Consider the following 23,494-nt stretch of genomic DNA (forward strand, 5'->3'; position numbering starts at 1 on the left):
GGGCCTAGCTTGCATGAAGCCCTAGGGTCCATCCACAGCAGGGCCTGTGCCCAGAGTGGTTTTGCATACCTGTAATCCCAGAGCTTGGGGGAGTGGAGACACGATGACCAGTAGTGGAAGATCATTCTCAACTACATACTGAGTTCAAGGCCAGCCTGTGCTATCTGAGACCTTGTCTAAAACAAAACAAAATACTCAGTAATTCAGGGCACAAAGCCCACCTCAGTGATGAAGGACACATGGTGGCATTTACTGGCTAGTACTTGCGGGAGGCAGGGGTGGAGGGTGGGGGAGGGCTGAGAGGGGACGTTGATTTTTCTTTTTTTGTGATTTTCTACTTATAGCTTTTAATGGACTTGTTTTTCTGTCCTTGTCACGTGAAGAAGAGAAGTCAAATGCAAATAATGAAACGGAAGGCCAAATATTACTGATTAGGAGACAGTCTGGCTGTGTCAGGTCATTTCCCTATTGTTCTCCATGAAACCACCTGTGCTAAGGTCCGTGGACTTAACTAGTGGGCCTCTTTTAACATCAGAGTAAGTTATTCAGACATGGGTTATCCTGGAACTGGAGAAAAGGCACAGTGCCTAAAAGCATTGGCTGCTTTTCCAGAGGATCTGGGTTTAGTTCCTAGCACCCACGTGGCAGCTCACAATTGTCTATAACTCCAGATCCAGGGGAGCTGACAGCCTAACACAGACATACATGCGGGCAAAACACCCACACACATAAACAAAGGGTAAAAAAAAAAATAGCACATTTGCAGAGAGGGTGGGTGAGACAGGAGCTCACTATGTAGCCCAGGCTAGCCTAGAATTCAAAATCCTCCTGCCGCAGCCTCTCAGGTGTTTGAGGGACAGGTAAGCCACTAGATTAAGCTTCACACTGTTCTTGTGTTCTTAGTTTAGAATTCTCATGTTTTGTTGTCTTGGTTCTTACGTCTCACTATGGTTTGACTTTTTAAAACAATATATATTATAGAAAAATTGAAGCAGGACTGGAGTGATGACTCAGCATTTAAGAGTCCTTGCTGCACCATCACTAGGCCTGGAATTCCAGTCCCAGCACCCACACAACAAGCTGGGCACGCCATACCCATGCCTGGCACGTGACACCCAAGAAGGCTAGAGACAGTCTTGCTGGGGCATGCTGCCTTCCAGCCTAGCCCAGAAAGACACAAGCCACGGGCAGAGAGAGAGAGACCCTGCCTCAAAAGGAAAAATTGGGTGGAGGGCGATGTAGGAAGCCACCTGAAGCTTACCTCTCTCCTTGGTGTTTGCAGAAGTGGGAGCAGCCACACAAATGCATAGATATACACTCACATGGACAATAAAATAGATATACATAGACATACACTCACATGGACACACCAATAAAATGCATCTTAAAAGAAAAAAACAGAGAAAAGAACATTTAAGAGAGACTAGGATGATCAGCCCATGTGTACCACTCAGCTCCAAGAGTAACCGCAGCTGGAGCTGGGCTCGTTAGATGCATCTATAATCCCAGCACCTGGGAGGCTGAAGTAGGAGGATCGCCATAAGTTCAAGGCTAGCCTGGGCTGCATAGTGAGTTCCAGACCTTGCAGAGATATTCAGCAAGACTGTCTCAGAAAACCAACCAAACAAACAAACAAAACAACAGAAGCTCACTAGCTGACGGTCGTCAATCTTGTTACCTTCATATCTGACGTTTTCCCTGCTTCTAGTATAGACGATCTTGAAGCAAAGACTTTGTTCCATGTCATTATCACTGACAGTTCCTCTGAGATATCTCTAAAAGACAGAATACTTCTCTTAGCTTTGAAAATTGTGTTGAAAGACTTTTTTTTTTTTTTTGGTATCTGGTGTTTTAAAATTTTTTTAATCATTTTAGGAACAGTTGTCAATATAGAATCAATCCAGATCCATTTTAGACGGCGATGCCAGGAATTTGATGGGAAATGACTATCACATGTCAGATTGTAGTTTAGCGTTTGCTGGTTCATAAATATCCCCAGAACCTAGTGACTGAAGACAACATCGACTTTATTTGTCCTGGTCCGTGAGTAAATTGAGTGGTTCTTTAATTTAGGCAGGCGGGGCTGCCCCATGATCTCTAATCATTTGAGAACTTGGCTGGGAACCAGGGGACCAAAGTTGGTGTCATGAGAACTGGTGGCTGAGTCCTTGGTTCTCATCTTTGGCAGGCTAGGTTATTTGGATCCTGTCTGCCTGTCTGTCTGTCTATATGCATGCATGCATTGTGTGTACATATGTATGTGTGTATGTATGTATGCACTGTGTGTACATATGTATGTGTGTGTATGTATGTATGTATGTATGTATGCATGCATGCATGCATGCATGCATTGTGTGTACATATATATGTGTGTATGTATGTATGTGTGTTTATGTGTGTATGTGTGTTGCATGTATGTGAAAGGAGAGCAGAGACTAAACTCAGACCGTCAGGTTTGGCAGTAGGTGCCTCTGTCTGCTGAGCTATCTCACCAGCTCTGAGGTTCTTCCTTCTTAAAAAGATATATTTTAATCTTAGTCATGCATGTCCATGCATGCCTATCTGAATGTATGTCACTTGTGTGTGGGGTGCCTGTGGAAGCCCAAGGCATTGGCTTTCCTGGAGCTGGAGTTACAGATGGTTCTGTGCTGCCTGACAAGGGTTCTAAGACTCAACTGCCTAACTGCTGAGCCATCTCTCCAGTTGTTTATATATACCGGATGCACACCATGTGTGTGCCTGATGTCCTCTGAGGTCAGGAGAGAGTATCAGATCCTTTGGAAATGCAAAAAGATGTGGTTGTAAGATGTCATGTGGGTGTTGGGAACTGAACCTGAGTCCTCTGCAAGGTCTTTGTCCTGTGGCCTCAGTGAGTGACCTTAGCCCTGAGCCATCCCTCCAGCCCATCTGAGAGTCTCAGTGGGAACAACTTTCGACTGTGATGGTTCTATCATGTATTCTGCCAGTCAATCCGAAGCCAACGTTAGGGTTCAGTGATATTTTCACAACCCTACAGTGCCTGAGCCAACATTAGGGCTCAGAACTATTTTCACAACCCTACAGTGCCTGAGAAGTATGAACCTTAAAAGGCCAATCAGCTCCGGGGCTCAGATGCTTTGAGCCAAGAAAACAGTTTCCCAGTGACATTCTCTGGCAGTGCAGAGCTTATCTCCAAAGATGTCCTCATGGTTGTTTACAAAATCCCAGCTCAAATTCATCAGTGCACTGGGTGTCATGAAGGACACTTGGCCTCCAAAACACAGGCTTTGTTTCCTAAAAGTTGGTCTTTCTTTAGCATGGTCCTCAAGCAACCAAGAAATTTTTGGTAATGATTCTGTAGAATCAGCCAGGGTGGCTCATGCTTTAAATCCTAGCATTTGGGAGGTAGAAGTGGGCAGAACTCTGCGAGTTTGAGGCCAGCCTGGTCTCTATAGCCAGCCAAGGCTATGTATGTAGTGAGGCCTTGTCTTAAAAACAAAACAAACAAACAAACAAACCTAAATTTGAGCTTTCACGTGGATGAGGTGATTCATGTCCATCATCTCAGCATTCCGGAAGCCAAGGCAGGAAGGGTTTCCACAAGTTCAAGGCCAGCCTCAGCCATGTAGTGGGCTTGAGGCTTGAGGCTTGAGGCCAGCCTGAATTATACAATACTAAGATTCTATTGAGAGAGAGAGAGACACACAGAGAGACAGACAGACAGACATAGAGAGAGAGACAGAGACAGAGAGAGAGACAGAGACAGAGAGACAGAGAGAGAGGCAAGTGAGATGGCTCAGTGGGTACAGGGGTGTACTATATGAACTGATGGCCTTAGTTCGATCCCTGGAACCTATGTGGTAGAGAGACCTGACTCCCACAGATTTCCCTGTGGCCTCTACATGTGTACTGTGGTACATATGCATATGTGTGCGCGCACACACACACACAAATGAATAAATAAATAAAATAACAAAATTAAAGACAAAACAGGGACCCTGATGATCAAGGGACTTGCTGCACAAGCCTGAGGGCTTGAGTTGAATTTCTGAAGTCCACCTGGTAGGAGAGAACCAATTTATGCAAACTGTCCTCTGATCTCCATGTGCCAGTGTGGACACATAGATGCACGTGTGCACATACACAAGTAAGATAAGCAAACAAAATGGGTGCAAATAAAAAATCAAAGCAAAATGAATTTGAGCCTTCAGCCAGGTGGCGGTGGCCCAACGCCTCTAAATTCTGCCACTTGAGAGGAAGAGTTTGAGTTTGGGGCTATCCTGGTCTGCATAGCAAATTGGTCAGCCAGGGCTATACAGTGAGACACCGTGTTCAAAACAAGCACCACACACACACACACACACACACACACACACACACACACACACTTGATGTTTCTAATGAATTCTAACGATGTACAGAGTCCATCCCAGTATGGGTGGTGCCACATCTAAGCCTGTGGTCCTGGGTTCTGTAAGAAATCAGGCTGAGCGAGCCATGAGGAGCAAGCCAGTAAGCAGCTCTCTTCCATGACCTCTGCTTCCTCCTGCCTCCAGGTTCCTGCCTTGAGTTTCTGCCCTGACTTCCCACAGAGATAAACTGTGACCTGAGAGTTGTAAAATGACATAAACTCTTTCCTCCCCAAGTTGCTTTTGGCCATGGTGTTTTATCACAACAGTGGAAACCCCAATGAAGAGCATTAACCTGTGTCGTGGCCATTTTAACCCCAGAGGTAGACCCAAGAGAAACGAGAACATTCACACGAAATTTCGCGCATGCGTATTTGTAACAGTTTTAACTTACGACAGTCAAAATAGTACTGGAACCCTCAATGTTTAATAGCTGATGGATGGGTAAATAAAATAGTGTGTAAACTATGCCATGGACTGCACTCAGGATCCAAAGAGATGGAGTGCAGCTGAAGCTGAAACGCAAAACGACTATGCAAAGTGAAAGAGGCCAGTTACAAAATGATTCACCATTAACAATCAGACCACCCGGTCCTATTAGTAGGAAATGTCCAGAATATGCAAATATACAAATATGCAGGCGGCAATGGAAACCGGATGAGTGTCGGTGGAGGGGGCTTTGAGGTACATAGAGTCCCACTGTCACAGTTGTGCAACTTTGTAACTGTACTAAAGACTACTGAGTAAGTTTAGAGTATGCAAATCATAGCTTGGTAAGGCTACTGAAAAAAAAAATTGAAGAGCCAGCTAACCTCCACAGCAGAGTGCTTGCTCAGCATGTACAAGGTCCTGGGGCTGGCTTGTTCTCTAATGCTGAACTAGGAGGGACGGGGCGGGTTGGGGGGAGAGAGAAGGGTGGGAAGGGAAAGAGAAGGAAAAGAAAGAAGGGAGGGAGGAAAGGAGGAGGAGGAAGAAGAGATGGAAAGGGAGGAGAGGAAGAAGGCAGAAGAGGAAAAAAGGAGGAGGAGAGGAGAAAGGAAAGAGGGGGTATGGCAGGGGGAGTGTTGGTGATGTTTCAAAGGGCAAAGATGCTAATTCTGCCTCAACCAGCCCCTGAAAGCTCAGGATCTAACAGCTTGCTGGATGCGTGTTAAAGAGTTCAAAAGCCTACAGAGTGTAACAGAATTTACTGTGTTTACTGCACCAGTTATGTGATGGATGACTTTAGTGACAAAGTGGACTGTGTGCCGGGCATGGTGGCACATGACTTTAATCCCAATACTCCAGAGGCAGAAGTTGGCAGATCTCTGGTGACTTCAAGGCCAGCCAGCCAGGGCCACATAGTGAGACCCTATCTCAAACAAAACAAAACAAAACAAAACAAAACAAAACAAAATGACCAAGAAGATCTACTTATAGAACGGAATTTAAGGTGTTCATAGCCAGACTAGAGCATAGAAGCCCATATCATTAAACTAAGGTAGTATTTCTGAGATGCATTTGAAAGAACTAGAAAGTACTTGTTTTCGTTCACCTAGGCAGATCCAGGGACATTTGGGTGGAGGAGAAGGCATTGGGGCCAAGGCTTTAAGGATACTAAAATACCATGCCAGATGTGGCAGATCGTGTTGGGAAGGCCAGAGATAAAGGAGGTTGCCCCAAGTTCAAGCCAGGCAGGGCTACAGAGCAAAATCCTGTCTCTAAACCCACAGTAGCACCAAACAATCACAACAAAGGCTCTCGGACGTGAGGAACAGCGCAGGCTGCATGCTGGTTACATGGGCCAGCATGGTTAGGAGGAAGCTGAGAGCTTACCATGTATGGAGCTTTGCCTGGGCTGGCACCTAGATTGGAGCAAGCTTCTGTGAGGCACCAAGAGTATAGAGGATGGGCCTGGCTTCACCAGAGAAGTCCCCTAGGTAGCAGGCAAAAGAAAAATATGGCTGGCTGAAGAGAGAGGAAAGAGAGACACAGACAAGGAAGAGGACTCTATGGAGAGAGGTTGACCTGAGGTACAATGGAGCTTATGGCTGGGTGGGGGGGGTCACAGCAAGAACTCTAATTGGGTTTTGGAAAGTAGGAAGGCAGTGTTGGGTTGATTTTTTTTTTTTCACTGCTGTGACAAACACAACTTAAGAGAGGAAGGCTCTGTTTTGGCTCACAGTTTAAGAAGGGATACAATCTGTTGTAGAGGGGAATGCATGTTGGCAGGAGTATAAAAATGGTCAGTTACACAGAAGGGAAAGGATCTCGGTTACCAAAACTCAAGGCCCCTCCCCAGTGACTCACTTCTCTTATCTAGCCCCCCCCCCCCACACCCCGTACTGGTTTTCAGCCTTCCAAAAGCGTGCTACCAGGTGATTTTGCAGACCTGCAAATTCAGTCCCATGTGGGTAGGTGATGCTGCTAGCTCAAGAGGTGGCCTGCCCCCATTTACCACAGCAATGATCTCTGATCTACCAAGTATTTAAACATGAGAATTTAGGGTGGACATTTCTCATAAGAAAAAATAAATAAATAAATAAATAAATAAATAAAATTCACGTTAGAATAGGAGGTTATGATAGTGTGACAATACAGGGATCTGGGGACGTGGGCAAGGGGCCTGCCCTTGTTCACCTTGGAACACAAAATGCACTTAGTCTGATCTCTGACAGCATACCAAATATTAGCAGTCGCAATACCATTTCAAAAGCCCAACGTCTCCTCTGAGTCTCAGGCAGTCCCTTCACCGTGAGCCAGCTCATGTATGGTGACACAGAGTAGACATTCCATTCCACATGGGAGAAACAGGATATCAAAGATCAGACTAGGAGCTGGAACAATGGCTCAGTGGTTAAGAACACTTGCTGCTCTTCTCGAGGACCTAAGTTTGGTTTCTAGTTAGTACTCATGCCATGGAGTTCATCACAGCAACGGAAACCATAAGACACCAAGGCAAGACCAAATCCAGCAGGGAAAATACTAAACCTTGTAGTTCCATGTGGAGCATCCTGGGTGGACATCTAGCATCTCTTGGTGGCATCATTCTCTGGGATCCAGTGGACTAAGCTATTCATCCAACTTAACCACAGTTGTATCTCCTTAAGGACATTTAGCCTCTGACTTGGGCAGGCTCCACTCCGAGTCTGCTACTTCCCTCCACAGATGTCCCACAGTCCTGGAGTCTCCAACATTATGGGTGTCTGAGGCATCTTAGGCCTTACCCTCACAGCTTCACACACTGGCCTCTCAAGGCCTCCTTGGAGGAAATCCCACACTGCCATGCATTGCAATGCTTCAGGGGCTTTCCAGAACTTTCCAGAACCTGGTACAAGTTCCATGACCCTACAACCTCCATTCTCCAGCCTGCAAAATCAGTACCATGTGGGCAGCATGCACCTTCTGTTCTCTCAGTATCACGTGAGCAGGGATGCCTCTAGCTCAGGAGATAGCCTGCCCTCATTTACCACAGCCGCAGTGATCTCTGAGTACCTGGTTTGAGGCTGAGAAATGCTTCTATAGGAGATATATATATTTTAAGAGCAGGAAAGTCTTTAAACCCATTTTCCTTTCAAATGAATTTGGATGCCCTAGAGTCATGAATACCCTTGTCGCAAGGCTCCACTAACAGGATTAATATCTACAGGTTCTAGATTAGGATTGGACATTTGTGGGGAGGGTGCTGTGAAGACGTGTCCTCATGTCTCTAAAATTCCCTAACATTAAACATGTCACTTCCCTGCCCTCAGCTCAGCAACCCCCACTTCCTTTTTCCCTCCAGACAGATGCATCATTTTCTCCATAGGGCTATCTGTGACCTTTCAGACTCCTTCCTTTCCCTGACACTACCCACCCACCCACCCTTCGCATGAGTCACCAAATCTCAGCCTCACAGTCCCAGAGCAGAAGGGAAACTCCTTATTTCCCTCCTCACCTTCCATGGAGGAGGCTAAGCCCTAGAGAGGCAGCGACGGGCCATGGCCACCTAGGGCACGGCAGGACAGCGGTCCAAGCCCCTACCACGCTGACCATGCAGATGACTGAGGGTGAAGTATTCTCCATCCTTAGCTCCATCCCTGCCGCCCCTTTCAAAGCTCAGCCTCGAGCACTTCTCAGGAAAACTCCAGAGGTCTCCCAGGTGACTGCCCAGTCTTCCTTTTGGTCCTCTCTCCTTCAACTTTCTGTCCCCACTGCACTTCTTCCATCATGACAACCTCTTGGGAGATGGCTTCAGTATCTCCTGGTGACCAAGAGGCAAGGCCGCTAGTTTGGCGAACCTTTATTGAACATATGTTCTGGGTGAACTGTTGGGGGATGAGGCAGATGCAGGCCTCGCCTTCAGCCAAAGCCTGTTGCATATTCTGCTGAGGCCTGGTATTCAGGCCTCTCCCCTTCTTTTTCCTGCCATCCACACAAGCCCTCTGCAGCCCCTGTGTCCATCGCAGCTAGATGTCTGCATGTCTGCACCTTCAGGGTGATGTGCTAGGTGGTCAGTGTGCCCTGCCCTTCGGATGCCTCTGAATCCTGTGCAGTCTTTAGCCTCTGCGCCTGCCTGTGAGGCCTCCCTGCCTCCTCGAGCGGGTCCTGTATTGAACTCCTCCTCGTGTGACACTTCTGTGGCTCTCGAAGTCATCTATGTCAGAGTGATATCTTGTTTTCTGTCCTGGGTTGGTTGACTGAAGGAAGCCTCCCACAGCTGCCTTTGTTTTATTTCTGCTGCTGCTGCTGCTGCTGTACCTCATACCTGAGGAAGCCAGAGGCATCCGATTCCCTGGATTACAGATGCCTGAGAGCCACCTGTCACAAGTGCTGGGAACTAATCTGGATCCTCTGGAAGAACAGCAATTGTTCTCAACTGCTAAGCCATCTCTCTAGACCCCTGTCCTTCTTAGCTTTAATTACCAACTTGACACAGTTTAGAGTCAGCTGAGAGGAAAGCCCCAGTTGAGCAACTGCCTGTGGGTCCATCATCGTCTGTGCGAGACTGTCTTGGTTGTTAACCGATGTAGGGGAGGGCCCAGCCTGCTTAGGCAATGTCATCTGGAGCCTAGTGGTCCTGGCATGCATGAGAAAGCTGAGGCTGAGGGAGTGAGCTGGCGAGCGGTGATGGTCTCTGCCTTCAAGCCCTTGCCCTGGCTTCCCTCAATGATGGGTTCTGTGACTTGAAAGTATAAACCAAAAAAAAATCCTTTCCTCCATCAGTTGCTTTCAGCCGGAGTGTTCCATCCTAAAGACAGAGAGGGAAGCAGAACACTTTAACACGTTACAACTGGCCGGGAGTGGTGGCACACGCCTTTAATCCCAGCACTCGGGAGGCAGAGGCAGGCGGATTTCTGAGTTCGAGGCCAGCCTGGTCTACAGAGTGAGTTCCAGGACAGCCAGGGTTACACAGAGAAACCCTGTCTCGAAAAACAAAACAACAACAAAAACCAACCAACCAAACAAACACGTTTACAACTGTCTCTAGGTTACGTGGCATCCATAAAATCACCGCCACAGCTGAGGATTTGGAAAAAGGAAATCAGACTTCCCTGGGAAATAGGCTGTCATACTGAGCAAATAAAAATGCAGGATGTCGGCCTGAGACCTAGCCCAGGACTGCAGCGTCAGGTTAGCATGCGCAGTGCCGGCCGGGGGTGACTTTGCTAGCGCCCAAACAGGGGAAAACACAAAAAGTCTGTGCACTTAGGATTTCAGGCGAACAAAAATAATTTTTTTAATGTAAATATATCCTATGAAATATTTGGAACATGTTTCTAACAAGAAATCATTAATTATTTACGTACAATTTAGATGTGCCAGGAAACCCTGTGCTGTCAGGAAATCCTTAGAAAAATCAAACTTTACAAATTTTGACACACATGGACCTCAGGCCAGAGTAAAGTAAGCACTTCAGCAAACTTTCATTGTAACTGAAGTGTAAGAAAAAAGTATTTACAAAAACACTTTTTTTTTTTTTTGTATCATAAGACTGTGCCAACCAAGGTTTGGTCCACAACAGAAATGGAGGTCAAAGAGAGAAAGCGATCCCAGAACGACAGATTCCAGGGCTGCCTTAACTCACATCAGAGCCTTCGTGTCTTTGGATTGCTCTCAGAGATTTCCTTTGGTGGAACACCCACCAAGCTTTTGTGACTCACTGGAGAGGCTAAGAGTCTGAGATTGGAGTGCCAGTTTGGTCGTGCTCTGATGATGGCCCTCTTCCCTACTGGCCCAGATGGCCAGTTTCTCGCTATGCTCTCACACAGTGAGGGAAGAGAAAGAAAGAACCAAGTTTGAATGTTTGGGGCTGTAAGGATTATCCAGCTAAAGCAGGTCTTTCCACTATGCCTGCTGCAGTTGCCTTCCCATCAAAGGGAATGACCTATGAACGAGTGTGTTCAGTCTTGGTGTGTGTGTGTGTGTGAGAGAGAGAGAGACAGAGACAGATAGAGACACACAAAGAGAGAAGGAGAGAGACAGAGACACACACAGAAAGAGAGAGAGACAGAGACAGAGATACAGAGACAGCTAGAGGCACACACAGAAAGAGAGAAGGAGAGAGACAGAGACAGACAGAGACACACACAGAAAGAGAGAAAGAGAGAGAGGCATAGACAACATTAGGGTCTCTTTAACACCATTTTTGGGGGGTTATTAAGACAAGGCTAGTCCATTCTTGCTGTGTTGGGTCACTGATGGTTACACCCCGAGTCAGCAAGTCAGCTTTATTCCAACCAATATGTTTTGAACTATCCCTGTTTGGTGCACAACTTTAGTCCCAGCACTTGGGAAGCAGAAAGCAGACAGATCTCCATGAGTTTGAGGCCAGCCTAGTCTACATGGCAAGTTTCACACTAGTCAGAGCTACCTGTCTCAAAAGAAAAAAAAAAAAGTCACAGCCAGCCACAGCCAGCTAGTACACTGTGCATTTCTGCATCTCTACTCCACCAAATGGCTCAATCCACTTCTGTCAGAGTGTAAGTATACAAATTTGACATAGCACTTCTTGGTGGCTTCCTCTACCTAATGCAATGCCCGTAGCAGCATTCCATGCCTGCTCCAGAGGCAAAGACACAGAGTTATGGTTCACGATCCCTCATCCCAGTCACACAGTCAGGAGGGGACAGACATTCTGTTGTACCTCCCTGAGGACTTAGCTCTGCTCTCCCAACCACCAAGCCATGGAGACAGACTTCAAATGTCAACAAATACTTTGACAGTCAATAAGCTTGAGGATACTCCAGATAAGAAATCCAAATATTGCGGAGGAGGAGGAGGAGGAGGAGGGACGTGACGTCATCGCCCTTCTCCCACCTGGGTCATGGCCAAAGCCACTTTATAGTCATGGCTGCCCAAGTGAAACGGAACGTTCTCCTGTTTGTGTCTTTTGTAGGACCTGAAGTTATCTGAATTGTCTTTTAAAACATTCCCCACCCCCACCCCCACCCCCACCCCTACCCCCCATCCCCACCCCCCTGCAAGCTATGCCACAGCCTGCAATGGGCAGAGGTGTGTAAGTGTGAAATGAGGTCTACACTGGAACAGAGTGATTTTTATCACCTACTGTCAGAGCAGCAAGAGTCTGTGGACTCTGAAAACTCTGTGGGCATTGTCATTTCATAGAAATGTGTGTATCTCAGCTCCTTCCCAGGAACACCCCAGGCCGGGGGGTTAACCACCCCGATGACTCACAACAACAGGCCGTTTTTGTCAAAGAGTACTTCTGTAATTAGACTTTGTGACCAATGTGTCCAGCCACGAGACTATGTCATGAGTGCTTTGTGGCCACTGCTGGCTTCTTAGCTAAGAAGGACCTACTGGCTCTCAGGGCATCGGGGTTTTACCACGATGCTGATACTACGGTGATTGGACCATCGGCTGGTACACAGGTGTGATATGCTGTTTTTGAGTCTTACTTTTCTCCACCCTTGTTCCACAGAGCATCTTAATGTCCTCGTTTGGGAACCAAGACACCAGGAGGACCATTGTAAGTAGCTCATTTGAGATGAGCCACCAAGGATCTGGAAGGGCCCAGCTTGAACACAAGCCCATCTCTCACAGATCCTGTGGTCTCTCTGTGCTGAGGTGTGAGTCTCAGGAACACAGGGAAAGAAGATGGCTTACTCCTCACAGAGTCCCCACTCAACCAAACCACAGGGGACCTGCACCTCACTCCCTCAGGGCCTTTGTAGGTTCCTGGTTGCTGGCTGGAGCCTAGGGACAACAGTGACCCAGAAAACCCAAAGGCATAGTGTCAAATGGCAGAGCAAATTGTGCCAGCAAAGGATCTAAGCTGTACTGGACTTCGTGTGTTGGACATCTGCTATTCCCTCAGCTGCTGCTGCCATAGACCAGTCTGTGCTCGTCCTCAACGCAGCTCCAAATATCATTTTTTCTCTCTCACCAACATGGAAATATATTTATTGCTTAAAATGTAACAAATAACCAGTATTTTTAAAGTGTATATATATAATTTATGTGTAAATATTATATTGCAATGTAAAAATTATATTGGTTCTTATTTACCTATTTAAATCAAACTATGCAGTTTCATTTGTATTTACAGTGCTGAAGATCAAACCCAGCAAGGAGGTAATTACATAATGGCAGTGGGACCCGTATGAATAGAATCAGTATCATTATAAGAGACGCCAGAGGGGCTAGAGAGATGCTTGAAGGTTAAAGACATGTACTAGTATATAACACCTGAGTTCAGTTTCTAGCTGCCCTGCGCTCACACACATATCTCCCCTATACATAGTTAAAAATAGAGATCTTAAAAATAAATAAACAAACACATAGACAGACAGACAGACAGACAGATAATAACCCAGACAGGTAGGCTTTACCTATGAACCAGAAAGTGAGGCCTGACCAGTTGCCAGGCAAGCCGTCTACAACTGAGCTACGTTCTCAGCCCCCAATTATGTTTATTTATTTGGAAAAATATAAAATGGGAAAATTGTGTCATAGCACGTATGTATTTTGTAGCTGCCCTTGATACTCATTATACGATGGATACACTTCATATCAATAAGCAGAGATGACAATAATTTTTCAAAGCGAATAGGTTTTTAAAAATATAAAGCCAAGACTGCTAGCTCTAGAAATATAGAATAATAATAAAAATATGAATGAATAGCACAGACAGTCTACCCTTTAGATAGATGTTTTAGCAAACATTATGCATGTATACCCATGTTTTTATATTAATAGTATCAATGTTATATATAGTTTTGAAATTAAAACATTTTTTTCATAGTGACAAACACCTGTAATCCCATCATTCAGGGAGACTGAAGTGAGAGGGTCCTCAGATTTATACCAGCCCGGGCTACAGCAAGGTGTTGTCTCCAAAAGCCAAACCAAACCAGAGCAAGCCAAAACTGGAGACCTTTGGCCATCCCTCTATGTTACTGCAGCATGAATTTAATCTTTCTAATGACAACAGAGTCTTTTATGAGATTATGACTTGTCTAGTTCTCAGGATTATAAACAGGACAGCAGTGAGCATCCTTAAACTCAAGAGCCCTGTACTGTCTGGAGTAAGAAGTAAACTGGACCACTAGGACATGGTATTTGCAAACTCCCTCATTGTCCCAATTTTGTTGAAACAAACAGACAGACAAACAAAACGCAAAGCAGCAGGAAGTTGTACACTCAGCCGAGGTTCACAAGGGTTCTTTCTGGGCGGAAGGGGCAGGTGTGATTTTGTTTGTTCATTAACTTGTTCTTCTGTCCTTTTCTAGTGTGTCTAACTGCCTTTCTTCATTTTGTCGGATTTTCTACCTTGCACAAGGAATGTTTTGAAATGATGCTAATGTCACACTTGGAGGTACACCTGCTGGTTTCCTCTTCAACAAGAAATTTTCCAATCCCTGCCCCAGGGTGCTCAGGACTCTGGATTTAGCAAAAGGGCAAACGACCCCCCACAGTCATTCCACCAGGACGCAAAAGATTGCCTGGAGAGAGAGCTTGAGGCAGGGTGTGGTGGCTGACAGCATCCTCAGAGAGTACAACAAGCAAGGCAGTCCCTGGTACCACGTCACTGGGGCTACGTGGTTTTCAGCTCGTGCAGGAGAAGCACTGAAGCATGCTTGGGGGTTAGCAAGCATAGAAGCCCTGTCTTCCGTTTCCGGGCAAGAGCTCTGTCTGCATTGGCTTTACCCTGACCCAGCCCAATAGTAAGTCGGCTGCTGCTGGGTACCAAGCTTCACCGGCCCCAAGAAAGTCCGAAAGGACACGGAGTGGGACGCATACAGTGTTTCCATAGAGGTCACAGACAAGTGTGGGTGGCTGCTCTGAGCTAGCTGAGTGCTAAGACACTTCCTCTTTCATTTGTGCGTCTCCTACAGGCCGACACCTTCCCACCCCACCTTAGACACTGGAAAAAAAAAGGGGGGGGGGCAAATAAAAAATAAAAAAGCTAAGCCTTTTTCAGAAGGAGCTGTATACCACGGGTCTGAGCCTCGGTTGGGGAAGTTGTTGGGGGAGTCATGGGCGTCCTCCAGTGGTCACAGGGGCCACTACCCTGAGGCTTGTTCCCCTCACCCATTCATACACTAAACCGCTAACTTTTTCTTGCAGGTGATGTTCTTAAAGTGAAAAAACAACGAAAAGGCTGACCTCCCTTTCAGTTTGGGCTGACTGTATTCACACACAGTTCATGTGGACGTTTCAGATTTTGTATATAAATCGCAGACACATACGTGGATATGTGCGTCTCTACGTTTTCATATCAGACAGCGACAGGTTTTAGGAACCGTCCGTCAGAGGCACAAAAAAACAACTCACCTCATATGACATCAAAGGACACCCAGAGGCCACAAGACCCAAGGGCTCCCTGACGACTTAGCAATCTGTAGCTTGCCTGCCCGCTGATAAGCATCTATTTTGCTCCAGTAAACAGTAGACCCATAACACGCGTTCCGGGAAACAGTAATTGAAGTCACAAGTCATAAATAATAAAGGAGAGTGAGAGAAAAAAAATCCTCTTTTAACTTAATGGACTAAAAGATATCTTGCTTTTCATTTTTGCTAATGGCCCTTCTCCCTGGGCACTCCCAAAGCTAGCCCATTATGGAAGAATCTAGAAGTAGATAGTCCAAGACATTAGCTGTTTGGAACAAAAACTGTGTTGTTCTGGGATCTATGGTTTCTCTGCGTGATGCTGTTTGGTCCCCATGGCCTCTGAGTTCTAGGCCTCGGTGGGCAGGTTGGTTCTCTGCAGTGGAGGGAGAAGATGGTCAACTCCTTCTCCTTCACACGCAGCCTTTGCTTTGAGCATAACTGAAGCGTAGGTTCAAATTGTTTTTATCAAATCATTATTTTCTATCTTCCTGCCTCCCTGTTGCTATATGGTGCCAGCATCTTATTTCCTGCATTACAACACCCACCCCCCCATCTGCTGTACCTACCTTTAGGCTGTTACCCGGCTTGTCTTGTCTATAACCCTAAATTACCCACCTGTTCCTGCTTCCTGACCAAGCAAAGTTTCATTTCCTCAGGGCAGTGCTAAGGGCTGGAGAAAAAACGAGGGTAGTGGATGCCATGTTTTATAAACAAGAAAAAGAAGCCACGGGTATGTTTGATGGAGGTGTGGTATGGTGTGGGGGAAGGGGGTGCCTCTGGGGGCCCATGCTGAGGCATTCCTTCTCCCTGAGGTACCAACCACATGGAATAGAGTTTATCTTTATCTAGGGCATGGGGAAGGGAGTTGAGGGGGTAGTAGAGACAGAGAAAGGCAGAGAGAAGGGAGGAAGAGGGAAAGGGAAAAGGAGAGGAGGCAGGCCATGACACTTGGAAAGAGAGTGGGAGGGGAGTGGGGAGAGAAGAGACAGGGAGAGAAGAGAAGAAGGGAGTAAGAAGAGCAAGAGAGAGAGGAGGGGGTCAAGAAGAGCCTTTTATAGTGAGTCAGGCACACCTGGCTGTTGCCAGGTAACTGTGGGGCGGAGCCTAGAAGAAATGCTAACAGTAGATATCAGCTAAGGGCCGGAGAAAAAGAGAAATATAATGGACATGAATTCATACTAGGGAGTAAATGGTTGAGAACTTCTTAACCTCATGTTAAAATAGGTTAGCCTAAAATAGATTAAAATAGGGTGTAATGATCCATGCCTATAACCCCAGTGCCAGGAACGGACAGGCAGGAGAACTGCCTTGAGTTCAAGGCCCACCTGGGCTGGCTTTCTAGCAAGTTCCAAGCCAGTCTGAGCTACAGAAGAAGAGTTTAGCCCAAATAATAAAATAAATAAATATAAAAATAAAATTAAAAAAAGCATAAAACATACTGGTCGTGAGGCTTGAAAGCTGTGCAGCAGAACGTAACATGGAGGCAGTAGTCTGGAGAGATGGCGTGGCACCTCAGTGTGTGCTGGTCTTGGAAAGGGCATGGATTTGGTTCCAGGCACCTAATCAGTTGACAACCACCTGAAACTCCAGCTCCATGGGATTGGATGCCCTCTTCTGGCCACCACAGGCACCTGCACTCATGTGCACATATCTACCCACAGACATACACATAATTAAAAAAAAAAAAACTAGTAATTTCAGACTCAGACTTTTAGGTCAGTGAGGTGGCTCAGTGGATAAAGGTGCTTGCTGCGCATGCCTGAAGACTTGCATTTGACTCCTGGAAGCCACTGTGGAAGGAGAGAATCACTCCTTAGCCTCTACACATGTGCCATTGTTTAAGCGCCTACCCATGTGCTTAAAACAATTTTTAAACAAGATTTGGAAAAAGATTCAGTTGCAGGAATTCATCCCTGTAATTCTAACCCTTAGAAGGTAGATGCAGGGGGCTGGTGAGATGGCTCAGTGGGTAAGAGCACCTGACTGCTCTTCCGAAGGTCTGGAGTTCAAATCCCAGCAACCACATGGTGGCTCACAACCATCCGTAACGAGATCTGACTCCCTCTTCTGGAGTGTCTGAAGACAGCTACAGTGTACTTACATATAATAAATAAATAAATAAATAAATCTTTAAAAAAAAAGGCAGATGGAAATATATTTAAAAAAAAAAAAAAAAAAAGAAGGTAGATGCAGGAGGATTGCTAATTGCTATCAGTTCGAAGTCAACCTGAGTAACATCGTGAGTTCTAGACCAGCCTGAGCTACAAAGTGAGACCTGATCAATAGCAAGACATGAAAAAGGGGGAGGGCCGTGATAGCTGGATGGGTAAGGGCACTTGATGCCAGATAGGGCTGAGGACCTGAGTTTGATCCCAGAGCGTACATGATGGAAAGAGACCTGAAGTTCTCTCTTACCTTCATTTGTCTGTTGTGGCATGTGTATGAGAATGTGCAAGCTCAACACATACACACACACACACCCCACACACAAATAAATACTCTAAAATTTAAAAACAGAAAGAAAATTCAGACTTTGTCCACATTTGTGGAGTTCTCAGGCTGTTAACTGCCTACCGTTTTTAGAGCACAGTTGGGACATTGCCCTTTTCTGGGAAACCCAGTATGGCCTCAGGGAAGCCATTCCCACATTCACACTCTGGGGCTTCCTCTCAGGAGATGAGCTGGCCCTCTGCCAGTTTGCCTCTGAGAACCAGGGCTTAGTCCATAACCCTGCACACACATGAGTCCTTCACTAGCCTTTTCTACCTCCATATGACATCTTAACAGACTGACACACCTCTCCAGATGCCTATAAGAACAACAGAAATTCATTTCTCACAGTTCTGGGAGTTGTGGAACTCAAGATCAGCGTGCTAGTAGGTGCTGTCTGTCAACTCTACTGTTCGGTTCTTAAGTAATATGCTGTGGTCTGAAGTCTCATAGTGCCACCAATCCAATTCATGGGGGGCCACACTGGTCGTCATCTAGTCTCCTCCTGTGCTAGTCACCTCTCTCACTGCTGTGACCAAATGACTGAGGAGTGGAAACTTAAGGAGAAGCCCATTTTAGCTTATAGTTTCAGAGGACTCAATCTATATTACTGTGGGAGAGGCATGGCAGCTTAAGCCAGAGGCAGCTAGTTACATTGTGTCCACAGTCTAGACCCAGAGAGCTATGACTCTCTGGGTGTTTGCCTTCAGTCCAGGCCCCCTGACCACGTGATGGTGCCACAAACATTTAAGTTCGGTCTTTCTACCTCACTTAACCTAATCAAGAAACTCCCTTACAGGTCTGCAGGGAGGTGTGTTTCAAAGGAGATTATAAAGCCTATCTCTAACTGACTCTGCCTCCCATGGTGCTGGGTTTAAAAGTATGCACCACGCATCTGCCATGTTATGTGATGAAAGAAAGAAAGAAAGAAAGAAAGAAAGAAAGAAAGAAAGAAAGAAAGAAAGAAAGAGAAAAGAGTGACACATTTAACAATGGGTGTGATTATGCATACTTGTGATCCTACCACCCCAGAGGCTGAGGCAGGAGATAGTTGTGAATCTGTGGCCAGCCTAGGCTATCTAGTAAGTTTCAGGTCAGATGTGGTGCTGGACTGAGTAGGGAAGAATTCACCTAGATGATGTAAACTGCAAAGCCTACTGTGCATCCTCTGGCTACACGGGACCATGAATAATTTCTGATTATTGGCAGGACTATTTGTCTGCAATGATATGGATTAGTTATTCTGAAATTACCCTCAGTGCATATTGTACCACAGAGCAGTTAAATGCAGAAGTAAATTATGAATAGTGGGAGACAGACTTTTCATTAGTATGGAAGGGAGTGCACACAGAAAAATGGAAAGCAGGAACCTTGTGGTGTTAGACTGCAATCAGAGTGATTGGTAGGAATTCCCAGTGTAGGTGTCCTGTGACTACTTAGAAAAAATTGCTTGTTTAGAAGCATGCTCTGGAGTATTTACACTAAAGGGGCATCATGTCTACAGCTGATTAAAAATGTCCCGGGAGAAAAAAATGGTCAGGTTGTTGGGGAGTGACCTCATGGGAGGAGAAAGAGGATCAGAGGGGGTCCTGGGGAAATATAACCGAAGTATGAAAATTTGAAAGAATATACATGTATGTGTCTCTCTCTGTATGTGTGTATACAGTGCTCAGAAGTCAGACACAGGAACATTCTCTGCTACATAGTGAGTTCAAGGCCAGCCTTGACAGGAGACCCTCCCCAAATAAGCCACTTTTGTCAACTTGGTAAGGGCAGTAAGGACAACATATATGAGCCTTGTTATAATAACTGGGCAAGGATAATTAGAGCAGTGTGCACAAGGCAAGAAGAGAGCAAAAAGTTTGGGGGTTGGGTAGGAAGAAGGGTACAGACATGTGGGGTATGCAGTCTTTAACTTCCAAGGATGAGAGGATGTTGATAAAATAGTGGCATCATCCCCTTGTTTGACCTTCCTGGGGCCAGAAGCGCCCAGAGATGCAAAAGGATTGAATAGGTATATGCTGGGGGCGGGGATCAGGAGATCTGGCCCTGGGGTTTCCCCTTCCAGAGTCTCCTGGGGGTCCGAGCTCTAAGCTCTTAGTTCCCCAAGTACCAAAGGCAACCCTATGCCCCACGCCCTAGGATGCAGCCCTGCTTCCTGACAGCGGTGAGGCCGCGACAGTCGGGCAAACCGACTAAGAAGGGAAAGTCCAAGCGGGTGATGTGTCAAGCCGCGGACACGGCTGACTTATTTGGACCCAGTGGTTAAATTACTCAGGCTCAGCCCACGGCAGGTGGTTCCGTGACCCTGCACCGCCCGCGAGGAGCGGGTCGCGGCGCCCCCGTGAGGGCCGACGCGAAACAGCGACGACTGGGGACTGTCCGACACTACATCGCCCCCTTACTACTTTAGTCAACCACACACAGCGTGAGTGTTGTGAAATGGACAGAGGTCACGCCTTCGGGGCGGGGTTACAGCACATGGGCGGGGCCTTTCTGGAGGAGTGGGGCGGGCTCAGTGTTTGGAGGAGGAGCCTTAGGAGGGAAGAGCGCAGATAGGAGGCGGGGCGACGATTGAGGGGCGGGAAGACGGGTCTTGCTAGTGGGCGGTGTGGGCGGGGCATGCGTGAAAGGGTGAGGTGCGTCCGCGCGAGGCGCATGCGTGCTAGGACCACCGTGGCAGCTTGAGGGCGGCCTAGAGGCCTGTCCGGGTGAGGGTGGTATGAGGAACCGTCAGGGCTGGGCAGGGGAGGAGGAGGAAGGTGTTGATCGTTGGGGAGGAGCGGATGTGGTGGGAGGGATGGCTGCGGCGGAAGCAGAGGGGACCTCGGGGGCAGGATGTCTCTTGGGAACAACGCGGGCCTTTCCGGTTGCTCCCTGGGTAGAAGACGCGAACTCTGAGTTCCGGGGAGGCCCCCCACTTTTGACTCAAGCAGAGACTGGGTGGCGTCTGCACCGGCCGTGCAAGTTGCTATGGGCAACCAGCTAGCACGTCTGGCGAGACCCACTTGGCGGGAGATGTTCCGGTTATAGAACCGAAGCATCTTAGGCCCCCGGTCCCTGCAGTGACTGTACGATGGCTCCCTGCACACTTCTTCAGCGACACCATCCACGTTGGACTAGGATGTGGAGGCCTTCTGACTTTCCACTCTGTCTCTTTTATTAGGGTGAAGGCCACACCCCTTTGCCAGACATGCATTGTCCTTAGAAAAACATAAATGGAAAAACAGCAGCTGGAGATTTCTCCTTTATAAAGGTAGGTAGACTGAATGGGGCCATGGTGATTTATTTTTTTTTTCTTTTTAAATTTCATCCTGTAAAAATAAAATCTCAGCCCAGATGTGCAGTACCGAGATGAGCTACACTCAGCGTAGTCTCTAGGATCCTTTCTAGTCAGTGTCACCCTCTTGAGCTCCAGAATTCAGAAGTTCACTGAGCACAGCAGTTAGCTTAAATTTCAAAATCAGTCGTTAATAAACTGAGAAATACAGAGAAACCCTGTCCCACCCCCCAACCCACCCCCAAAACAAAGCAGAACAAAAAACCAGCCAACCAACCAAACAAACAAAAATGGAAAAGGCCCTCAATTAGAAAACACAAACTAAATGGACAGAAACATTCATCTTTTTTTTCTTTTCTCACTCAAAAAGCGTCTGCTTGGTATGAAGGATGAACGTGCCACGTAGGGACTTGATAGGAATGGGGAAAGTCCTGTCACCATGAGTATGGCGTCTCATTGGTCATCTTAGATCTACCCCCGTGTCTTATGGCTGACAAGGTAAGCGTAAGGGGCTGAGATGGATCTTGCCAACCTGCAGTTAAATAACAGAACCATTACTCTTTTCCTTATTGAATATCTTTGAGTGACACTGGAAGGGATGCCGTTGATCCTGTGGACAAAGTGAGTCAGCTCAAAATATTATGATTGTTTTCAAATGACAGAGGACGTTGGGCATCAGTAGGATTTAAGAGTCACCGCTAGCCAGGCAGTGGTGGTGCACACGTTTAATCCCAGCACTTGGGAGGCAGAGGCAGGCGGATTTCTGAGTTCAAGACCAGCCTGGTCTACAGAGTGAGCTCCAGGACAGCCAGGGCTATACAGAGAAACCCTGTCTTGAAAAACCAAAAAAAGGAGCTGTTAGTTACTGTTTTTGAGACAATGTTGCTATATAACTCAGGCTGAGTGTCAACTTTCAATCTCCTGCCTCTGTCTCCTGAGTATTGGTTTACAGGTGTCGGCACTATGCCCAACTTGACAGTAGTTACTAGGATGGGAACAGCAGGCTCAGTGGGAGATACAAGAATGGTCTGAATGAATGGTTTTCCTTTTAATTCTTTCGTTACTTTCCCCCAATAAACTGATTGGACGCGGAGAAAACATTCTTTTTTATTTATTTATTTATTTTGGATTTTTTTTTTTTTTTTTTTTTTTTTTTTTTTTTGAGACAGGGTTTCTCTGTGTATCCCTGGCTGTCCTGGAACTCACTTTGTAGATCAGCCTGGCCTCGAACTCAGAAATCCGCCTGCCTCTGCCTCCCAGGTGCTGGGATTAAAGGCGTGTGCCACCACACCCGGCTGACAGCAAGCATTATTACACAGAGGAAATAAGAAAAAAAAAAGTAAGAAAGAAAGAGAATGAAAGAAAAATTAAAATTAAAAACAACCTTTTTAATTAAGTCAATCAGAATTCTTCCACTTAGAATTAATTACATGTGGATTCTAAAATACATATGCTTGTAGAAATACGTGTATTGGCATAGAATTAAATTGTAACAAGATTACAGGATACTATGAATCCTTACTTTTTTGTCGAAAATAAATACATCAATACAATTTTCACAGTAATATAAACACCAAAATATACGAGTGAATTTATTTTTCTTTCACTTAGCTGTGTTTTATAAAAATAAACATACTGTGTAAATGTAGCCATTTTCACAATTACTAATCTGAAATTTCACTGAAATCTGAAGTAAAGCACAACTATAGTCATTTTGTTTGTTTGTTTGGTTTTTGAGACAGGATTTCTCTGGGTAGTCCTCGGTGTTCTGGAAATAGTTTTGTAGATCAGGCTAGCTTCAGACCCAGAGATCTGCCTGCCTCTACCTCTCACCACCACCCTGCTTCACAATTTTTGTTTGTTTGTTTGTTTGTTTGTTTTTGTTTTTTGAGACGGTTTCTCTGTATAGCCCCGGCTGTCCTAGAACTCACTTTGTAGACCAGGCTGGCCTCGAACTCAGAAATCCGACTGCCTCTGCTCCCCAAGTGCTGGGATTTAAGGCCTGCGCCACCACTGCCCAACTCTGGGAAACCATTCTTAAGTGTGGCATTTGAAGACATTAGCAACTGGTCATTTATTCTTGAGAGAAAGTAGAAATGGGTTTGAGGGACGGGTAGTCTTCAGTATAGATGGATGGCATTTATATCTATCTGTCTTCTCGTGTTTTTTTTCTCCTTTTCTTTTTCCCTTCTTTCTCGGCAGATGCAGGTACTACGGCACTCCGAGCACACACTGAAAACAGCTCTCCTCTCAAAGAACCCAGTGCTTGTGTCACAGTATGAGAAGTTAGATGCTGGGGAGCAACGGTTAATGAATGAAGCCTTCCAGCCACGCAGTAACCTGTTTGAGCCCATTACTGTGCACTCCCAGTCAGACTGGATCTCCTCCCACCCCGAGGCTCCCCAAGACTTTGAGCAGTTTTTCTCTGACCGCTACAGAAAGGCACCCTGTCCAAAGAAACATATAATCTACATTCAGTCCATTGGTATGTGCTGGGAATGTGAGAGTTTCCGATTGGCTT

General features: G+C 46.3%; 1 protein-coding gene across 2 annotated transcripts in view; it reads left to right on the plus strand.

Annotated features, from left to right (window-relative positions):
- Nucleotides 1–20,319: 20,319 nt before the first annotated feature.
- Amz2 (archaelysin family metallopeptidase 2) overlaps nucleotides 20,320–23,494 on the plus strand; it is a 12,203-nt gene continuing 9,028 nt past the window's right edge. Inside the window, exons 1-4 of one of the 2 annotated variants that reach the window (NM_025275.4) lie at nucleotides 20,320–20,404; nucleotides 20,860–20,949; nucleotides 21,344–21,471; nucleotides 23,176–23,458. In NM_025275.4, the coding sequence (NP_079551.3) occupies nucleotides 21,460–21,471; nucleotides 23,176–23,458 (295 nt within the window). In that variant the 5' untranslated portion in view covers nucleotides 20,320–20,404; nucleotides 20,860–20,949; nucleotides 21,344–21,459. Of the gene's footprint in view, nucleotides 20,405–20,593; nucleotides 20,950–21,343; nucleotides 21,472–23,175; nucleotides 23,459–23,494 lie in introns of those variants that run through there. The other variant, NM_001252193.1, reaches the window with a different exon arrangement.

The sequence above is a fragment of the Mus musculus genome, chromosome 11 (genome assembly GCF_000001635.26).
Source record: "Mus musculus strain C57BL/6J chromosome 11, GRCm38.p6 C57BL/6J".
NCBI classification, from domain to species: Eukaryota; Metazoa; Chordata; class Mammalia; order Rodentia; family Muridae; genus Mus; species Mus musculus.